The sequence below is a fragment of the Botryllus schlosseri genome, chromosome 14, assembly GCF_051294905.1.
Source record: "Botryllus schlosseri isolate E-star chromosome 14, Bs_hap1, whole genome shotgun sequence".
In the NCBI taxonomy this organism is placed as follows: Eukaryota; Metazoa; Chordata; class Ascidiacea; order Stolidobranchia; family Styelidae; genus Botryllus; species Botryllus schlosseri.
Window position 1 is genome coordinate 3,279,560 of NC_137249.1, and position 14,843 is coordinate 3,294,402.

The 14,843-nt window shown below is 42.0% G+C and overlaps 1 protein-coding gene across 1 annotated transcript in view; it reads right to left on the bottom strand.

The window, feature by feature from the left end:
• LOC145456164 (uncharacterized) overlaps nt 1-14,843 on the bottom strand; it is a 194,613-nt gene that overhangs the window by 166,644 nt on the left and 13,126 nt on the right. Inside the window, exons 11-19 of the mRNA XM_080334225.1 lie at nt 12,600-12,719; nt 11,261-11,413; nt 9,606-9,773; nt 9,183-9,301; nt 5,490-5,607; nt 5,304-5,414; nt 1,489-1,608; nt 1,057-1,209; nt 722-889 (exon numbers count right to left, since the gene is read on the bottom strand). Of these exons, the coding sequence (XP_080190351.1) occupies nt 722-889; nt 1,057-1,209; nt 1,489-1,608; nt 5,304-5,414; nt 5,490-5,607; nt 9,183-9,301; nt 9,606-9,773; nt 11,261-11,413; nt 12,600-12,719 (1,230 nt within the window). The remainder of the gene's footprint in view (nt 1-721; nt 890-1,056; nt 1,210-1,488; nt 1,609-5,303; nt 5,415-5,489; nt 5,608-9,182; nt 9,302-9,605; nt 9,774-11,260; nt 11,414-12,599; nt 12,720-14,843) is intronic.

Sequence of the window (14,843 nt, forward strand, 5' to 3'; positions counted from 1 at the left end):
GGCAGGCCGGTATTCCTTATTTTTGATTCTGTATCTGCCAACTTGCAGCACGACCCACTTCTAGGCTTTTTGGAAGACACCGCTTATGCGGATGAGATGACGAGGTGCAGCCTAGATAAACCTCCAACACTTAGGACACGTTCGAGCAACAAATTTTAAACGTTTATAAATATTTTTTGAAAAGTGTGATATCCATGTAAATGTCCGCGATAGTTAGATCTTGTATCAAAGTGTTAAGACAGCAAAAGATCCGCTATTCTCGGCTGAAGATTTGCGGGCCAGAAATCATTTTGCAATTTTAGATCCATCGGTACCACATCTCCCCTACATTGTGACCCTACTTTGTAATTGGTGTTTAATTTTTCCGTGTCTCAGAGGTAAGGCTGGGGCAATAGAACGCATAGAATGTGAGGAAGTGGCCGCAATCGAGTTAGCATAGCTACTCGATGAACCTAGATTGATGCTGCTAAATCTCTGATCAAATCGCACAACGCTCAATGGTTTGAGCTAGGCGACGACAAAACGTGCATTTTACGCTACAACCGATTACAATTCTGTATTACCATTCCCCATGTTTGCTTCTCGGTGTCAGAATTTCTAATCTGAAATTTGTTGCTGTCGAACACAAAGAGTTGAAATGATGAAGCGTTCTGTAGTGGTGATATAGACTTTTATGAACGACAGATCTGTAATTTATTTGCTGTTTTTGCAGTATGCTTACTTGGATCGTTGAAGGAGATAGAGAGCCACTCCCGTGCGGCATTTGGGGTGTCGCCACACCTCCCGAAATCGTTTTTGCATACTTCAATCCATTTTCGTACTCCCGCTATCTGGGTTGACATTCCCCCCGTGTTGTCCACAACGAACCCGATATACTCTTTCGATGTTACTGCATGACCAAAGTATATATACTCATTAAGTAGAATATAGAAAAGAATACAGTATTGCGACGAATATTCGTCGTCTGGCATCATCGCAATTCAGGCAACGGTTATGTTAATAAAGCACACGTAAAGGATTTCACTGCGCTTTCCCATATAACGTAAGGCTTCGTACCAGGACATGTGGGCATGGAGCATTCCCTCTTCGTGGGTCCGTCGCCACATGTGCTTGTTTCGACTGCTTTTCCTCGGTGATAGCAGCCTCTCGTATTAATCCCTTTACCGCATGTCACTGAGCAGCTTGACCAAGGCCCCCATCTGGCTATTCCTGCAGTAAAAAAGAGGTAGCAAATATTTCATGAGGTGACGGATTTATGCGGTTTAATAGCGTGGAGCGACAATTCGACATTGGTTATACAGCGACTGAATCGTTTAATTTCGGAATGAGGGATCTGGGTTCGATGCGTTACGATTGCGCATGCAGATGCAACTCATTTACGGTAAAGTTTTCGGAAAACCCGGTCTCAGCTGAGGAACGTAACGTTATTCGTACGATGAATATTATCGCATTAAATCGATCAGATATTACTGTTAACTCCATTCTCACCAAACGAGACTTCTCTCCTGAGTGTCGCCACCATCTCATTCGAGCTGCTTGGCTTTTCAAAGATGTGTACAGGGGAAGCGGTTCTTGCCGCCAGACGATAAAACGCTGGTATGGCATCCTCTGTGAAGTTACAAAAGGGCGAGATTAATGTACAATTTGCTTGCAGAAAGCATTTGATACATCCAATAGAAATTAAATCTGTTTAACTACTGCAGATAGAATTTGCATGCTGCACTCCTAGATTTTTACATTGCGCAGTGCCCCAACAGTTTCAAATCGCAAGATCTTAGCAAAACCCGAAGACTTAAAACTCTATTTTGATACGCGGACAGCGCGCTTGATAGACATAGTCATCAACAAAGCAGACCAATGAATAACTTGTTTCGAAATCCGAATGTTAATTAAGCTGTATCAATCAATATCCCTGGTACCTACGATACGCTCTGTAAATTGATCAACTAATACTGTACAGCAGGGGAGCACAATCTGCGGCCCACACAGAAAAATAGTGTGGCTAGCAAGTCAGTGCCTATTTTGAGTGAAAGGCTAAAGAAAGAGTTTTATGTCGGTGAGATACGTGAAATATATTCATCTAACCGGTATGGCATAGTGCAGTGCTTTCAACCTGTGTGAAGGTTCGCACTCGTGCGAGCGAAAAAAATTGCAGTGCGAATGACGAAGGTGATGCGAATGGTGCGAATGAAATCCGGATGAGTGCGAATGAAAATCGGGAATAATTGTTAATTTTTCTGACGTAGAATAATTCAAATAAACCTAATAGGAAATTCAAGGGCAGTGTAACTTTTGTAGTTGCGACGCAATTGTAACTTGTTTTACTTACGACTAGGGATGGTGTGAACGTGAGGTTCACGTTCGCGTTCTGTGTGTGAACCTCGGAAATTCAGAGGTTCGCGTTCACAACAGAACCTTAATAGGTTCTGCACTGTGAACTTTTTTAATATATTACAATTTTTACTTTATTATGACGTCTTTGGTACGAATTTATTGCATTTCAACTGCGAGCCGGTCCCTCTATGCATGGCGCTGGCAGCAGAAAAATTCAACACAAAACGAATATGCACCTTGACAGCCTCAAAGATTTTACTTGCTTTGTTACAAAAGTTTGCTCCAAATATTCAGCTTTCCAATTGTGAATATTTAGCGACTCTCTGCTGTGAGCTCGACTCGCAATCACACAACGTCACGAGCGAAATACACTTATAGTAGTCAGCGAATGATGCTTATTCAACCAATCAATCTTGACTTCATATGTTTATGGGGGGTTTTGGCTACTGCTGTATAACTTATTAATGGGATAATATCGGTAGCAAGCATAGAAACCCTGTTTTACACTCTGCTCAAAATCAATGTAGCAATACTCCGACGCCGAATACATTGTCCGGCCTGGCCAAGACCGTTAAGGTGTTTCTTATATTCCGTGGTAAGTCCTCGTCGAAGTTGTTGGCAAAGCGACGGATAATATTGATTTTATGGAAGTAATATATCATTTGATTGCCTCAGTTGATACATTCAGCGACGTTTAAAACGCCAATATATACTTCCGCATTGTGGGATTATGTGACCCGAGTCGTCGCTAGGTATCGTGTACGTACATGTACATTTTGTACATTAATATAGGCTATCACTTCATTGAAAGATAGGGTTGGAATTAGCAATATGACGTCACGTGACGTCATGAGGTTCACGTTCGTGTTCACACAGAACCTTTCAAAAAGGTTCGCGTTCACACGAACCTGAACCTTTCAGAGGTTCACACCATCCCTACTTACGACGCACCACTAATCGTAGCTCTCACAAGCCGTAGTGAATTCATATTTTCGCCCAATAATTATTACGTAACCAAAAGCCTGGTTTAGAAGCTGCAGCTACACACACCATGGTGTAGTGGCTGACATACAGTATATCAGCACGTCTGAGCCTGTGACAGGCGGGAAAATGACGTCAAATTGACTTTCTGCTTCCTTTCGCTAAACAATCAGCACATTTTCGTAATAACCACTCGATTAGCACGAGGCACGAGGACAGTAGTAAATATCGTCATTACAGACTCACATTTGCAAGTTGCTGTGACGCAAATTTTTACCCATTCAAGGATTAATAAAGTATGGACCGCAAAGGGTATAAGTGTGGGTCGACACGGTGCCAGAGCTATTCCTGATAAGATTTATCCGAATGGCTTTTTTCTGGAAAACATGGACGAAGACCGTTGGGATGAATTAGTGTAGGGGTGTGCAGCGAGCGATTTCAGGCCTATGAGACTAATTCATTTCGAGTCCAACCCCTTCTGCGTCGGGGCACATGAAGACGTAAAGTTTTGGCCATCATACCGCGGATATCATGCTGTGCCAAAAGCATAAGCGGCGATAAAACCTTGGCCAAAAAATGACCGATGCTGGATGGCCAAACCTTTCGACATGGATGTGCTCCGTTGTCGGTACGGAATAGTCCCGTTCTTGTAATCTGATTAGACGGTTTGTTTGTTTGTTTTGTGGTTTTCACGGTGTTTGTCGACGACTATGGTCATTTAAACCAGGCCGATATTTTTTCTTATTTTTCCGTAACTGCCGACTTATAGCACGGCCCACCTCTTGGCTTTTTATAAGACTTCGCTTACGCGGATGAGGTGGCGAGAAGGAGCCCAGATAAACCTCTCACACTTACGTAGGAATTCTGAAGTTGACCTCGGCCGGACTCGAAGCCGCACCCATTCGGATTAGACAGTAGTACAAATACGACACGCCGAGGAATTTAATCACCCTAATTTGAAATCGCGTGCGTCAGACATGTTTTGAGAGCTGTGTTGGGTAGAAATGTGGTGTGCGAGTTCTGTATGTATTACATGTCCGCAAAATCGTAGCATACTACTGTAATTTCAAAAAATGAATTCCTTTTCATGGGTGATGCTCGTGGCCCGAGATGCCCCCAAATCTCAGATTTTAGTGGCGGTGTAAAAGGCTGCTTTAAGGTTATTAAACTCCTATGAATTCACGAGTTAGATTGAGCTAACGAGCCAAACTGACAGTATCGTAGGTTTATTTGTTCTTCTCATATACTCGCGAGACAGAAAATGAGAAATCGAAAAAAAAACAGAACACAAGTTGGAGCAACGTATCATAAGGTAGCGAGCTCTAATGTGCCTACTCTCCTTGAGCGTTTTGGACCTTATTTTCCAAAACATAAGGCAAAAGCCTCACCCTCTCGACAAACTGGAGTCTCTGGGACTTTTGTCTCAGTTCTCAAAAACAATTTCTGCCAGCAAGCATTTTAAACTCGCGAAAATACGCTGTGTTTTGGATAGGAGTGCCGACCAGATTTTAAGACCCGGCCACCCAAGCAGTAGACGTTCTTGTGCAAAACCCAACAACTTGTTTGGCCGAGAAAGGTTTCAAGAGCTACTTGGAGGTAGAGAACTTCAATATACAATTGAATAGTATATTCATATTGAAATGAAATAGTTGATATCTAAACGAGCGAAAAAAATTTACATTTTAATGATGACACTTGATAGCTTAAGCTACATAGTAGCCAATTTGATGCGCAGCTGAACAAAATGTTGTTAGGTATCTTCTTCGTCTTCTTTTTGTATAACAATTTTCAGTTAGTTTGCGCGAATGAAATTTATTTTACAAAAAAAGTGTGAATGGAGCTCAAAAATGTTGAAAAGCACTGGCATAGTGTATTCAAATCTGGGTTGGACATGAGCTGTATCTATCTTTTCTTCTACCGCGAATGTAGTAGCCTAATTGACTGGAGTAGCCTATTTCAAGAAATATTTGGACGATGTATATGCCTACCTGATCCAAAGGAATCCGTTAGCTCTTTTATGCAGCCTTTTGGGTCCGGAGAGCTACAGTAAGACGGGCACGGCCCACAGCATCCCGTCAAAATCGGTACGTATTCACAATCTGTGCGACAATGTACCAACTCTTAAATATTGTAATTCCATATCAGCTCGGCATATCTATCGATAAAATCATCACCTCTATCCTGGAGTATTTTGAGTAAAGCCACGAGCTGTTCCGGGTGCTTTGGCGTCGCATCCGTGAAAAAATATATCTTGCACCCGTCATTGGTTGTGGGGATACCTTCTGCTAATTTCTAAATTTAAATCGAGTCTTTCTTGTGATTTAATATAATATACCCACGTAGGGTTGCATTTAAAACATGTTTTAAAGAGTGTTTTAAACAAATGCCTTTTGGAAAAAATATTGTTTTTTGTTCATACGTTGTCTTATTATGTAAATTGTGTAAATACGTCTGAAAAACATGTAGTATGAGCCTACGGACAATTTGCACCCAAAATAGTTGACGTATACGGTGTGGGGTGGCTGGAACCCTCGGAATTGTCGTCGGTCCAACAGTTTTTGCATGTAGATATCGATCATTATTGGTACGGAATGGGTGTTCTGATGATGATGACCGCCGACCGTAAAAATACTGCACAACGATGTAGTCCTGGTTAAAGATATTTTTGGTCTGTTTATGACAGTGATCGGAAGCCCTTTTCGTCGTAGGATTCATATTTACCCTATATTTTCAATTGCCAATGTCAATCCGATGTGACGTCACAATTAAATATTCGTGACGCCATGGGTAAAAAAAGCATAATAAAAACATGTTTCAAACGAGCGCCTTGTATTAAACATGTTTGTTTTAAATTGATTTTTGTTTTGAATGCAACCCTACCAACGTATAGTTTTATTAGGTTTACCACATTTTTAGATACGTAAAAAAGAACACTTTCACAGGCTGCAAAAATTCTATAGCGGGCAAGAAAACATGTGATTTTCAAGTTTATACAGCAAAGGTCATTGGGTAAACCGAAAATGGTCATTTTTTCGAGCTCGACTCCCGAAATACCCGTCTTTTGACAATTCAGCACACATTTCGCGTTATTCGTCGTCTTTTTGGGTATGTCAAACTAAAAAGGAGGACAAATGGCGAAAAAAGAGGACATTTGGGTGAAGGGAGAACATTTCTTGGAAAAAAAATCCTCCGAAGGAGGAGGACTTATGGTACAGTGACGTGCGGTCAGGGGAGACAAGTGAGGCAGTGCCTCACCTGTCACGTGGATGAGCAAAAGAAAAGTGTGAAAACCTTCAATGATTATTGATATTTACCGGCGATGTCTATGAACAACTGAATTTGAGTATTTTTTCATCCAGCATCGCCAATTTTCATCTATATTATTCGAAAATACAGCGCGAAAGGAGATGTGAGGCACAGGTGAGGCACGGGCGGGTCGTGCCTCACCTGAGACGATGCAATTCATCATAAACAGCTCAGAATTCGTGATAACTGGTATCTATCAAATTCTATTGTCGCACCGATTCCGAAAATCTGCATATGAACCATCTTAGAGCACTGAAACTAGGGATGGTGTGAACGTGAGGTTCACGTTCGCGTTCTGTGTGTGAACCTCGGATATTTAGAGGTTCACGTTCACAAACGAACCTTGGTAGGTTCTGCACTGTGAACCTTTTTCATATATTATAATTTTCACTTCATTATAACCGCATCTTTGGTTGAAATTTATTGCATTTCAACTGCGGGCCACTCTATGCATTGCGCTGGCAGCATAAAAAAAATCAACAATAAACGAGCATGCACTTGGATAATCTCAAAAAATTTACTTGCTTTGTTACAAAAGTTTGCTCGAAATATCAAGCTTTCTGTTCGTGAATATTTAGTGACTCTCTGCTGTGAGCTTAACCCGCAATCACACAACATCAAGAGCGAAATTCACTAGGCCTACATTATTATTATTATTATTATTATCATTCACATCAGTGGTGCTTATAGCCTGTTTTAAGGCTTTGTGCTCCACGGCATTACAAGTTATACAGTTCAATGAATATGCATTTCTTCGTCTCTTGAATGTTCGTTCTTGCACTCTCTCAGGCACTCTCTTCAGGCAGTCTCTGTCACGCGCGCTTTTATCATCGTCTCGTTTTTGCTGCCGACTTATAGCTCGGCCCACTCGGATTGGGCTTTTCAAGGCACTGCGACTGCAGTGAGGTCGGCGATGAGGAGCCCATAGAACCTCCGACACATAGTAATTAGTCCGAACCGGGATTCGAACCACCACCATTGGTGTCGTGACGCTGGCGCTTAACCAACTGCGCCACTCGCTTCCCCACTAGGCCTACATGTAGGTGGTCGCGATTGATGCTTATTTGACCAATCAATGAAATTGATGTTGTTGTCTGATGTAAAAAATCTAACAGGCGTACGAGTCGATCTTGATTTCATATGTTTATTGTATCATGAAAACCAAATCCGTGCGATTGGGGTGTTTTCTACTGTTGTATAACTTGGTAATGGGGTATATGGTTAGCAAGTATGAAAACCCGTTTTACACTCTGCTCAATATCAACGTAGCAATCAGACGCCGTCCGGTCTGGCTCTGGCCATTAAGGCGTAAGAGTAAGCTTATATTCCCTTACAAGTCCTCGTCGAAATTGTTGGCAAAGCGACGGAAGATAGTGATTTTATGATATTATTATATCAAATGATTGACCCAGTTGATACATTGGGTGACGTTTAAAACGTCAACATGTACTTCAACATTATGGCATTATGTGGGCCGAGTCGTCGCTATCGCTAGGTATCGTGTTCATTAATATATAGGCTATCACTTCACTGATTTTTAGGGTTGGAATTAGCAATATGACGTCACGTGACGTCATGAGGTTCACGTTCGCGTTCACACAGAACCTTTCAAAAAGGTTCGCGTTCACACGAACCTGAACCTTTCAGAGGTTCACACCATCCCTAACTGGAACCCCCTCAAAATCGCCAAGGAGAGCAAAATTCGGTGTTATTAAGAACAATGGCAGCGCCGAGAATCAATAGCCAGGTGAGGCAGAATCGAGTCTGCCTCATTCACTATTCGCTATCAATAGGACAATCGCAGCACTGTGAAGCGCGCTATCGATTTCAGAAACTGACAGCGACTGTGTTGTGTGAATTATATAGTAGCGATGGCCAATACGTAATGCGGAGCAAAAACATTCCCTAGCTGATGTAGCTGTTATGTATTTTCAATCAATCGCTACGTTAAATTGTGCTATGTGATAGCTGCTGACATAGCCTGCGTTGTCGTTGTTTGTGGCCTTTATGGTGTTTTCGACTGCAATAGTCATTTGCAGGTCGATGTTCTATGTTTAATTCCATACCAAGAGAGATTGGACGAGCAAAGAGCAATAAAGAATACAAAACCGAAATTAGGACCTTGAAACAAATTTTTATTTTCATTTTCATCCATCCTTTTAGTAGAGCAATCTGTATTAAATAACTGAATATTTCACTGAAGGAAAAATTTAAATATGTATTGTAGAATGCAGAATTGCAGCGCCTAACGGGCAGAGGAAACGCTCTCGCCTGCCCGCTTCTCTAGCTGCTGTTATTATTCACATATTTGTGTATCTTGATCAGGTATTTTACGTCTGTCTCTGTGTGTGTGTGTGTGTGTGTGTGTGTGTGGGAGGGGGGTGTCAGTGCCTCACCAGTCATGAACCTCACCGCACGTCACTGGTATGGTAGCCCTAGTTTTATGCACTTGGTCGCACACTAATGTTCACATTACACAATTCCCATAGAAAGCTCCAACAGGGAATAGCATTTCACACACGAAGTTGTCACATGGCAATTACACATCAAACCCAACTCACTTCCAAGCCTTTCATCGCCTGTTCCGGGCAATCGAAGCCACCGCTGGGAGGCAAATACCCCTTGACTGCCTGGGTTATCAAAGTAGCATTACTAGTAGGTCCTGTGAGATCTCCGATACCTGAAGTGGATTCGATAGCAAAGGTGGATTTGCGAAAACCAATTTAGCATTCGATGTGGATAGTAAATTGTATTTGCAACGTAATGCATTCCCATTCGTTCATAACTATTCGCAATCGATCTCGATTGGTAAAGAATGCAAAAAATGATTGCAATTTCGTATTGCGATTACCGAACGTTTGCTTTTCGATCTCAAATTTTGAACCTAAATTCATTGCCGTGAAACACAAAGAGCTTAACCGTCTCTTAGCTCCTTATTAGTGATAGATCTGAAATCTGTTTGCCGTACTGGCAATCGTACTTACTTGGATCGTTGAAGGAGATAGAAAGCCACTCGCGTACGACTTTTGGGCTATCGCCACACTTCCCGACACCTCTCGCGCATGCTGAAGTCCAATCCCACACTCCAGCTATCTCGCTTGCCATTGACCCTGTGTCATCTACGACGAACCCAATGTACTCCTTCCTGATCACTGCATTGAAAGCATAAACTCATTACATTTTGCCAGCAACAATGTATCAACAATCCGGGCAACCAAATGTTTGAGTATCTCATACAATACCATCGTGTACATGAGGGGTCACCAACACGCGACCCACGGGCCGCATGCGGCCCTCGGATCATATTTTGCTGCCGAAACCCGCGGTATAAGATTTCGAAAGAACGCTTAGTAAAGCATTTTGAAATGCTGAAATTGATTTCAGTTTAATAATATTGCCTGTTGTTCAAAATAAGTGACCAACATCTGTATTCTTCACTCGCTCATACGGCTTCAGCCATGGTATTAGCCTTCCAAGGAGGAAGAATTAGCTGATATGAATGGGCATAAAATAGCCTTGGCGTGCAATGACCCAGACACTGCGAAGACCGAGACGCTCTGAAAACGACTTGGAGCTTTCCCACAATATCAAGATATATACAAAAAGATAGTTCTCCAGCAAGAACCGTGTCTATAGCTAACCCCCAATATCGATTCATTATAGTCACTGAAAAGTGCTGTCAGGTATCGCACGCAGCTCATAGTGTAAAACAGAATGAAAGTGATGACAATGATATAATGTTGTATTGGTATATCTTTAAATAATATGTTATTTCTTTTGTGGTAACTATATGTCCATCGCCCATGTTAGGGGGCACAGTTTTAAAATCGTGATTGTTGAACTGCGGGGCTTATTTCATCTCGATATTGAATTCATGTGGCCCGCGGCCTCAACGAAATTTGAAATGGTGCCCGCGACCCGTTTTTAGTTGGTGACCCCTGGTGTACATAATTTTTTCATCTAAAATTACATGCCGACTATGCAATTTCATAGTGTCGTGGGTTTCGTCATTTAGGTTACCTTTGCAAATTGCTAGGGTTGTAACCAAGTCACAAGGCTCCGAGTCACAAGTCAATCTCACTTCTATAGTTTTGAATCGAGTCAAGTCAGGTCATTTTTAGTTCACCACCGAGTCAAGTCCGAGTCCAAGTCATTGCGTTGACTACTCAGTTTCGAGTTAAAGTCTTGTTAAAACCACTTTATATAACTCTCTTTGGTGATATCGAATGGTTCGCATTTTCCTAACCTTTAATAGTTTCTGGTCGCATTTTCAAATACCACTACCAATAGGCGAAATACCAACAGCGTGGATGCTTGACTATTCTTCGAAATTACAATGAAATGTCGGCCTCGACCGTCTGACATTCGAGTCATGCGCAATGACTCAAGTCCGAGTCGAGTCAATACACAGACTGACTCGAGTCGAGTCGAGTCATTACTGTATTTTGAGAAAATTACTCGAGTCCAGACGACTCTTTAGAAAATCGCGACTCGAGTCATTACAACCCTGCCAATTGCAAGTGACCATGGTCAATCTAGCAATCATGCAATCTAGCTCCAGGTGAAGAATATTTCCGAGATGATAGAAAGAGGTGAAGACTGATCCGCTGTATTTTCTATCTAACGCAAAGCTTCTTACCAGGACATACGGGCATGGAGCAATCTTTCTTGGACGGGCCGTCGCCACATGTGCTTGTCTCGACTACTTTTCCTCGGTAGTAGCAGCCTCTTGTCTCTATCCCCTTACCGCATGTAACTGAGCAGCTTGACCAAGGTCCCCATCTGGCCAATCCTGAATCAAAAAAACAATGTAGCCAATATCTAATGAGGGCGCGAATATATATGCTGCCCAACCGCATGGGATGACACGGGTTGCCAATATACTATAGCGAATCGTTCAATAAACGTAATATAAACCGGGTTGTTCAACTTAGGAACGAGGGGGTGTGAGACGTAGGCTTAATGCGTCTTCCGCATAGTTCGGGTATTGTAGAGTCCTTTTATGGAAAGCTGAGATTTGGCATTATATTCACTGCCGGATGTTCTGAATGGCGTAACTGTCACAAAACATGCAAATTGTGAAAATATTCTCGGACGAATTCCCAGCCTTTTGGTGTACAGTAGAGAAAGTACCTGCAGTATGAGATGGATATATATATAAGGCGCAAATAGCACGTTGAATACGCCCTACATTGATTCAGATGGAAATGAAATCAAAAGAAGAAGCTTTTGAGCTGCTCAGCGAAGACGGGCCCAGACAGTACGGGAGTTCCCGAGAAATCGCACCGACGCACCTCTGAATTTGGCGTGCTTATTACTAAAAAAGTGGTCAGCAGTCTCAGCACCTTCGCCCAAATCTACTCACGGTATATGTGGGAAGCTGGCGACTATGTGAGCAGTAATAGCAATTCTTCAATTATGGACTCGTTAACCTGCGTCTATCAAGACTGTAGCAACGTAGTTCGTTTTGAGCGCTTCCTATATGTCCACTGTCCACCCAATCGAAGTGGTCGAGTGAAATCATGCGTCACGCGAACACAGATAACGATATGTTTATAAGTTATTCGGCTAGGCCGATCCCGTGTGTACGAACCCAGTTACCTCATAGCACTACAAGACAGCGTAATGGTGGAGCGTCCGGCTTCTTGATCAGTAGGACGTGGATTCAGTCCTCGGACGGGTCAGACCAAAGACATATGTAACACTGGTAACCATGGCTTCGCCGCTTAGGGCTAAGCATTGCTGGCAATGCCGGGATAGCATGGCGGGCTGGCGCACGTCTTAAGAAGCCTTGCAAGGCTATATCTGCACCTTTCTTGTCCAGCGGCATATGCACAATTGCACATCATGTAGTAGGCCTACTCATGATATGCATATGCAAATGCACAGATCGTGTGTATGTATATCACGAGTCACGTGACTCCCACAGAATAGACAAACAACCCCACGACCTGTTAACTTTATATAGGCCTACTTACCGAAGGAGACTTCTCTTCTGAGTGCCGTGAGCATGTTTGCCGAGCTTCTTGGGTTTTCAAATATGTGTACAGGGGAACCCGTTCTTGCCGCCAGACGATAAAACGCCGGTATAGCGTCCTCTGCGAAGTGAGAGAAGGGCGGGTTCTTAGTAAAAATTGTTTAATGCAGGCCACTTTTTAGTATCATACCTTTATATCGTGCAACTCAAATGTTATTTTCCACTTCAGATATACATTTAATGCTATAAGATCAGGGTTGTGGGGCTTTATGCATTGTAGCGTTATGCAAGTGTTTGAGATGGTATGACCTCAGTTAGACCATGAGGCTTCAGACATTTTATATAAAAGAGTCATTTCGTGGCGCTAAAAAAACCTACGAATCGTCAGCGATCGCACTTGATGATCATCATCATGGATAATGCAGACGAGAATTAGCTGAGCTGTATAAATCGATTTCGCGGCAATCTAACAGGGGTGCGCATTTTTTATTTTCATCGCGGTATTTATATCTGGTCGGTCCACCTGACTGGTGGGTGATCCATGATTTAAAAAATTCAACCTTACAGAAAATTTGCCTTTTTACGGTAACTCTGTTTTCTCAATCTGGCCGGTACTTAAATGACAAAAGAAAAAAATCAGCGGTATCTGGGAAAATAATAAGATATATGACGTGAATATATACTACATCATATCGTACATCATACATATATCATAAATGCATGTTCTGTACAATGCCCATGCAACCAACACTGTTCCTAGCATATAGGCTAGGGGTGGTCAACCCGCGAGAAGGTTTTGAGTGACCCGAGAGGTAATTCTCGAAATTATTATTGTCATTTTGAACTTGCAAGTCCAACCAAAAACTTGATTAACCTGACGACGAAATGATGAACATTGATGACTAAAATATAAGTTCCGACGCATTGGTGTAGCCATGGGCCAGCCACACTTTTCGTATATCTTCGTATATGACCATAAAATAGAATAATTCATGGCAATTTTATTTTTATTACTTTCTTTCAGTATTGGTTAGGGTTCACGTTCACGGTTCACGTTCACGGTTCACGTTCGCGTTCTGTATGTGAACCTCGGAAATTTAGAAATTCACGTTCACAAACGAACCTTGGTAAGTTATGCACTGTGAACCTTTTTCAGATATTACAATTTTCGCTTCACTATAACATCTTTGGTTGAAATTAATTGTATTTCAACTGCGGGACACTCTATGCACGGCGCTGGTAGCATAAAAAATCAACACTAAACGAGCATGCACTTTGACAATCTCGAAGATTTTACTTGCTTTGTTACAAAAGTTTGCTCGAAATATCCAGCTTTCCGTTTGTGAATATTTAGTGACTCTCTGCTGTGAGCTTGACCCGCAATCACACAACATCAAAAGCGAAATACCCTACAATCAATAAAATTGATATCGTTGTGTGATGTAAAAAATCTAGCAAGCGTACGGGGTCAATCTTGATTTGATATGTTTATTGTGTCATAAAAACCAAATCCGTGCGATTAGGTTGTTGGCTACTCCTGTATAACTTGTTAAAGGAGTAATATCGGTAGCAAGTACATAAACCCGTTTTACACTCTGCTCAATATCAACGTAGAAATACTCAGATACCGAATACATTGTTCGGTCAGGCCTAAGACGTATGCTCATATTCCCTTGCAAGTCCTCGTCCAAATTGTTGTCAAAGCGACGGAAGATATTGATTTTATGGGTTTAATACATCATTTGATTGCTCCAGTTTATACATTTGGCGATGTTTAAAACGTCAATATGTGCTTCAGCTTTGCTGCATTATGTGGCCCGAGTCTTCGCTAGGTATGGTTGTTCATTAATATAGGCTATCATCTCACTAAAATATAGGGTTGGAATTAGCAATATGACGTCGCGTGACGTCATGAGGTTCACGTTCGCGTTGACACAGAACCTTTCGAAAAGGTTCGCATTCACACGAACCTGAACCTTTTAGAGGTTCACACCATCCCTAGTATTAGTGCCCCCTCCTGAAAATCGAAAATTATAAATACGCCCAATTTACAGAATTGAGTCCAACTATAATCGCAATTATGAGAGAACGTGTCGTCCAGCATGCGACTTGCCGACTTCGCGTCTGCACTCGCAGAAACATCGTCAGCGATGAAACCTTTGTACAAAATGATAGACACATGTTCGCCGAAATCTTCGATATTGACATGTAAAACCACCAATTACTTCTGCCATTGCAATACATG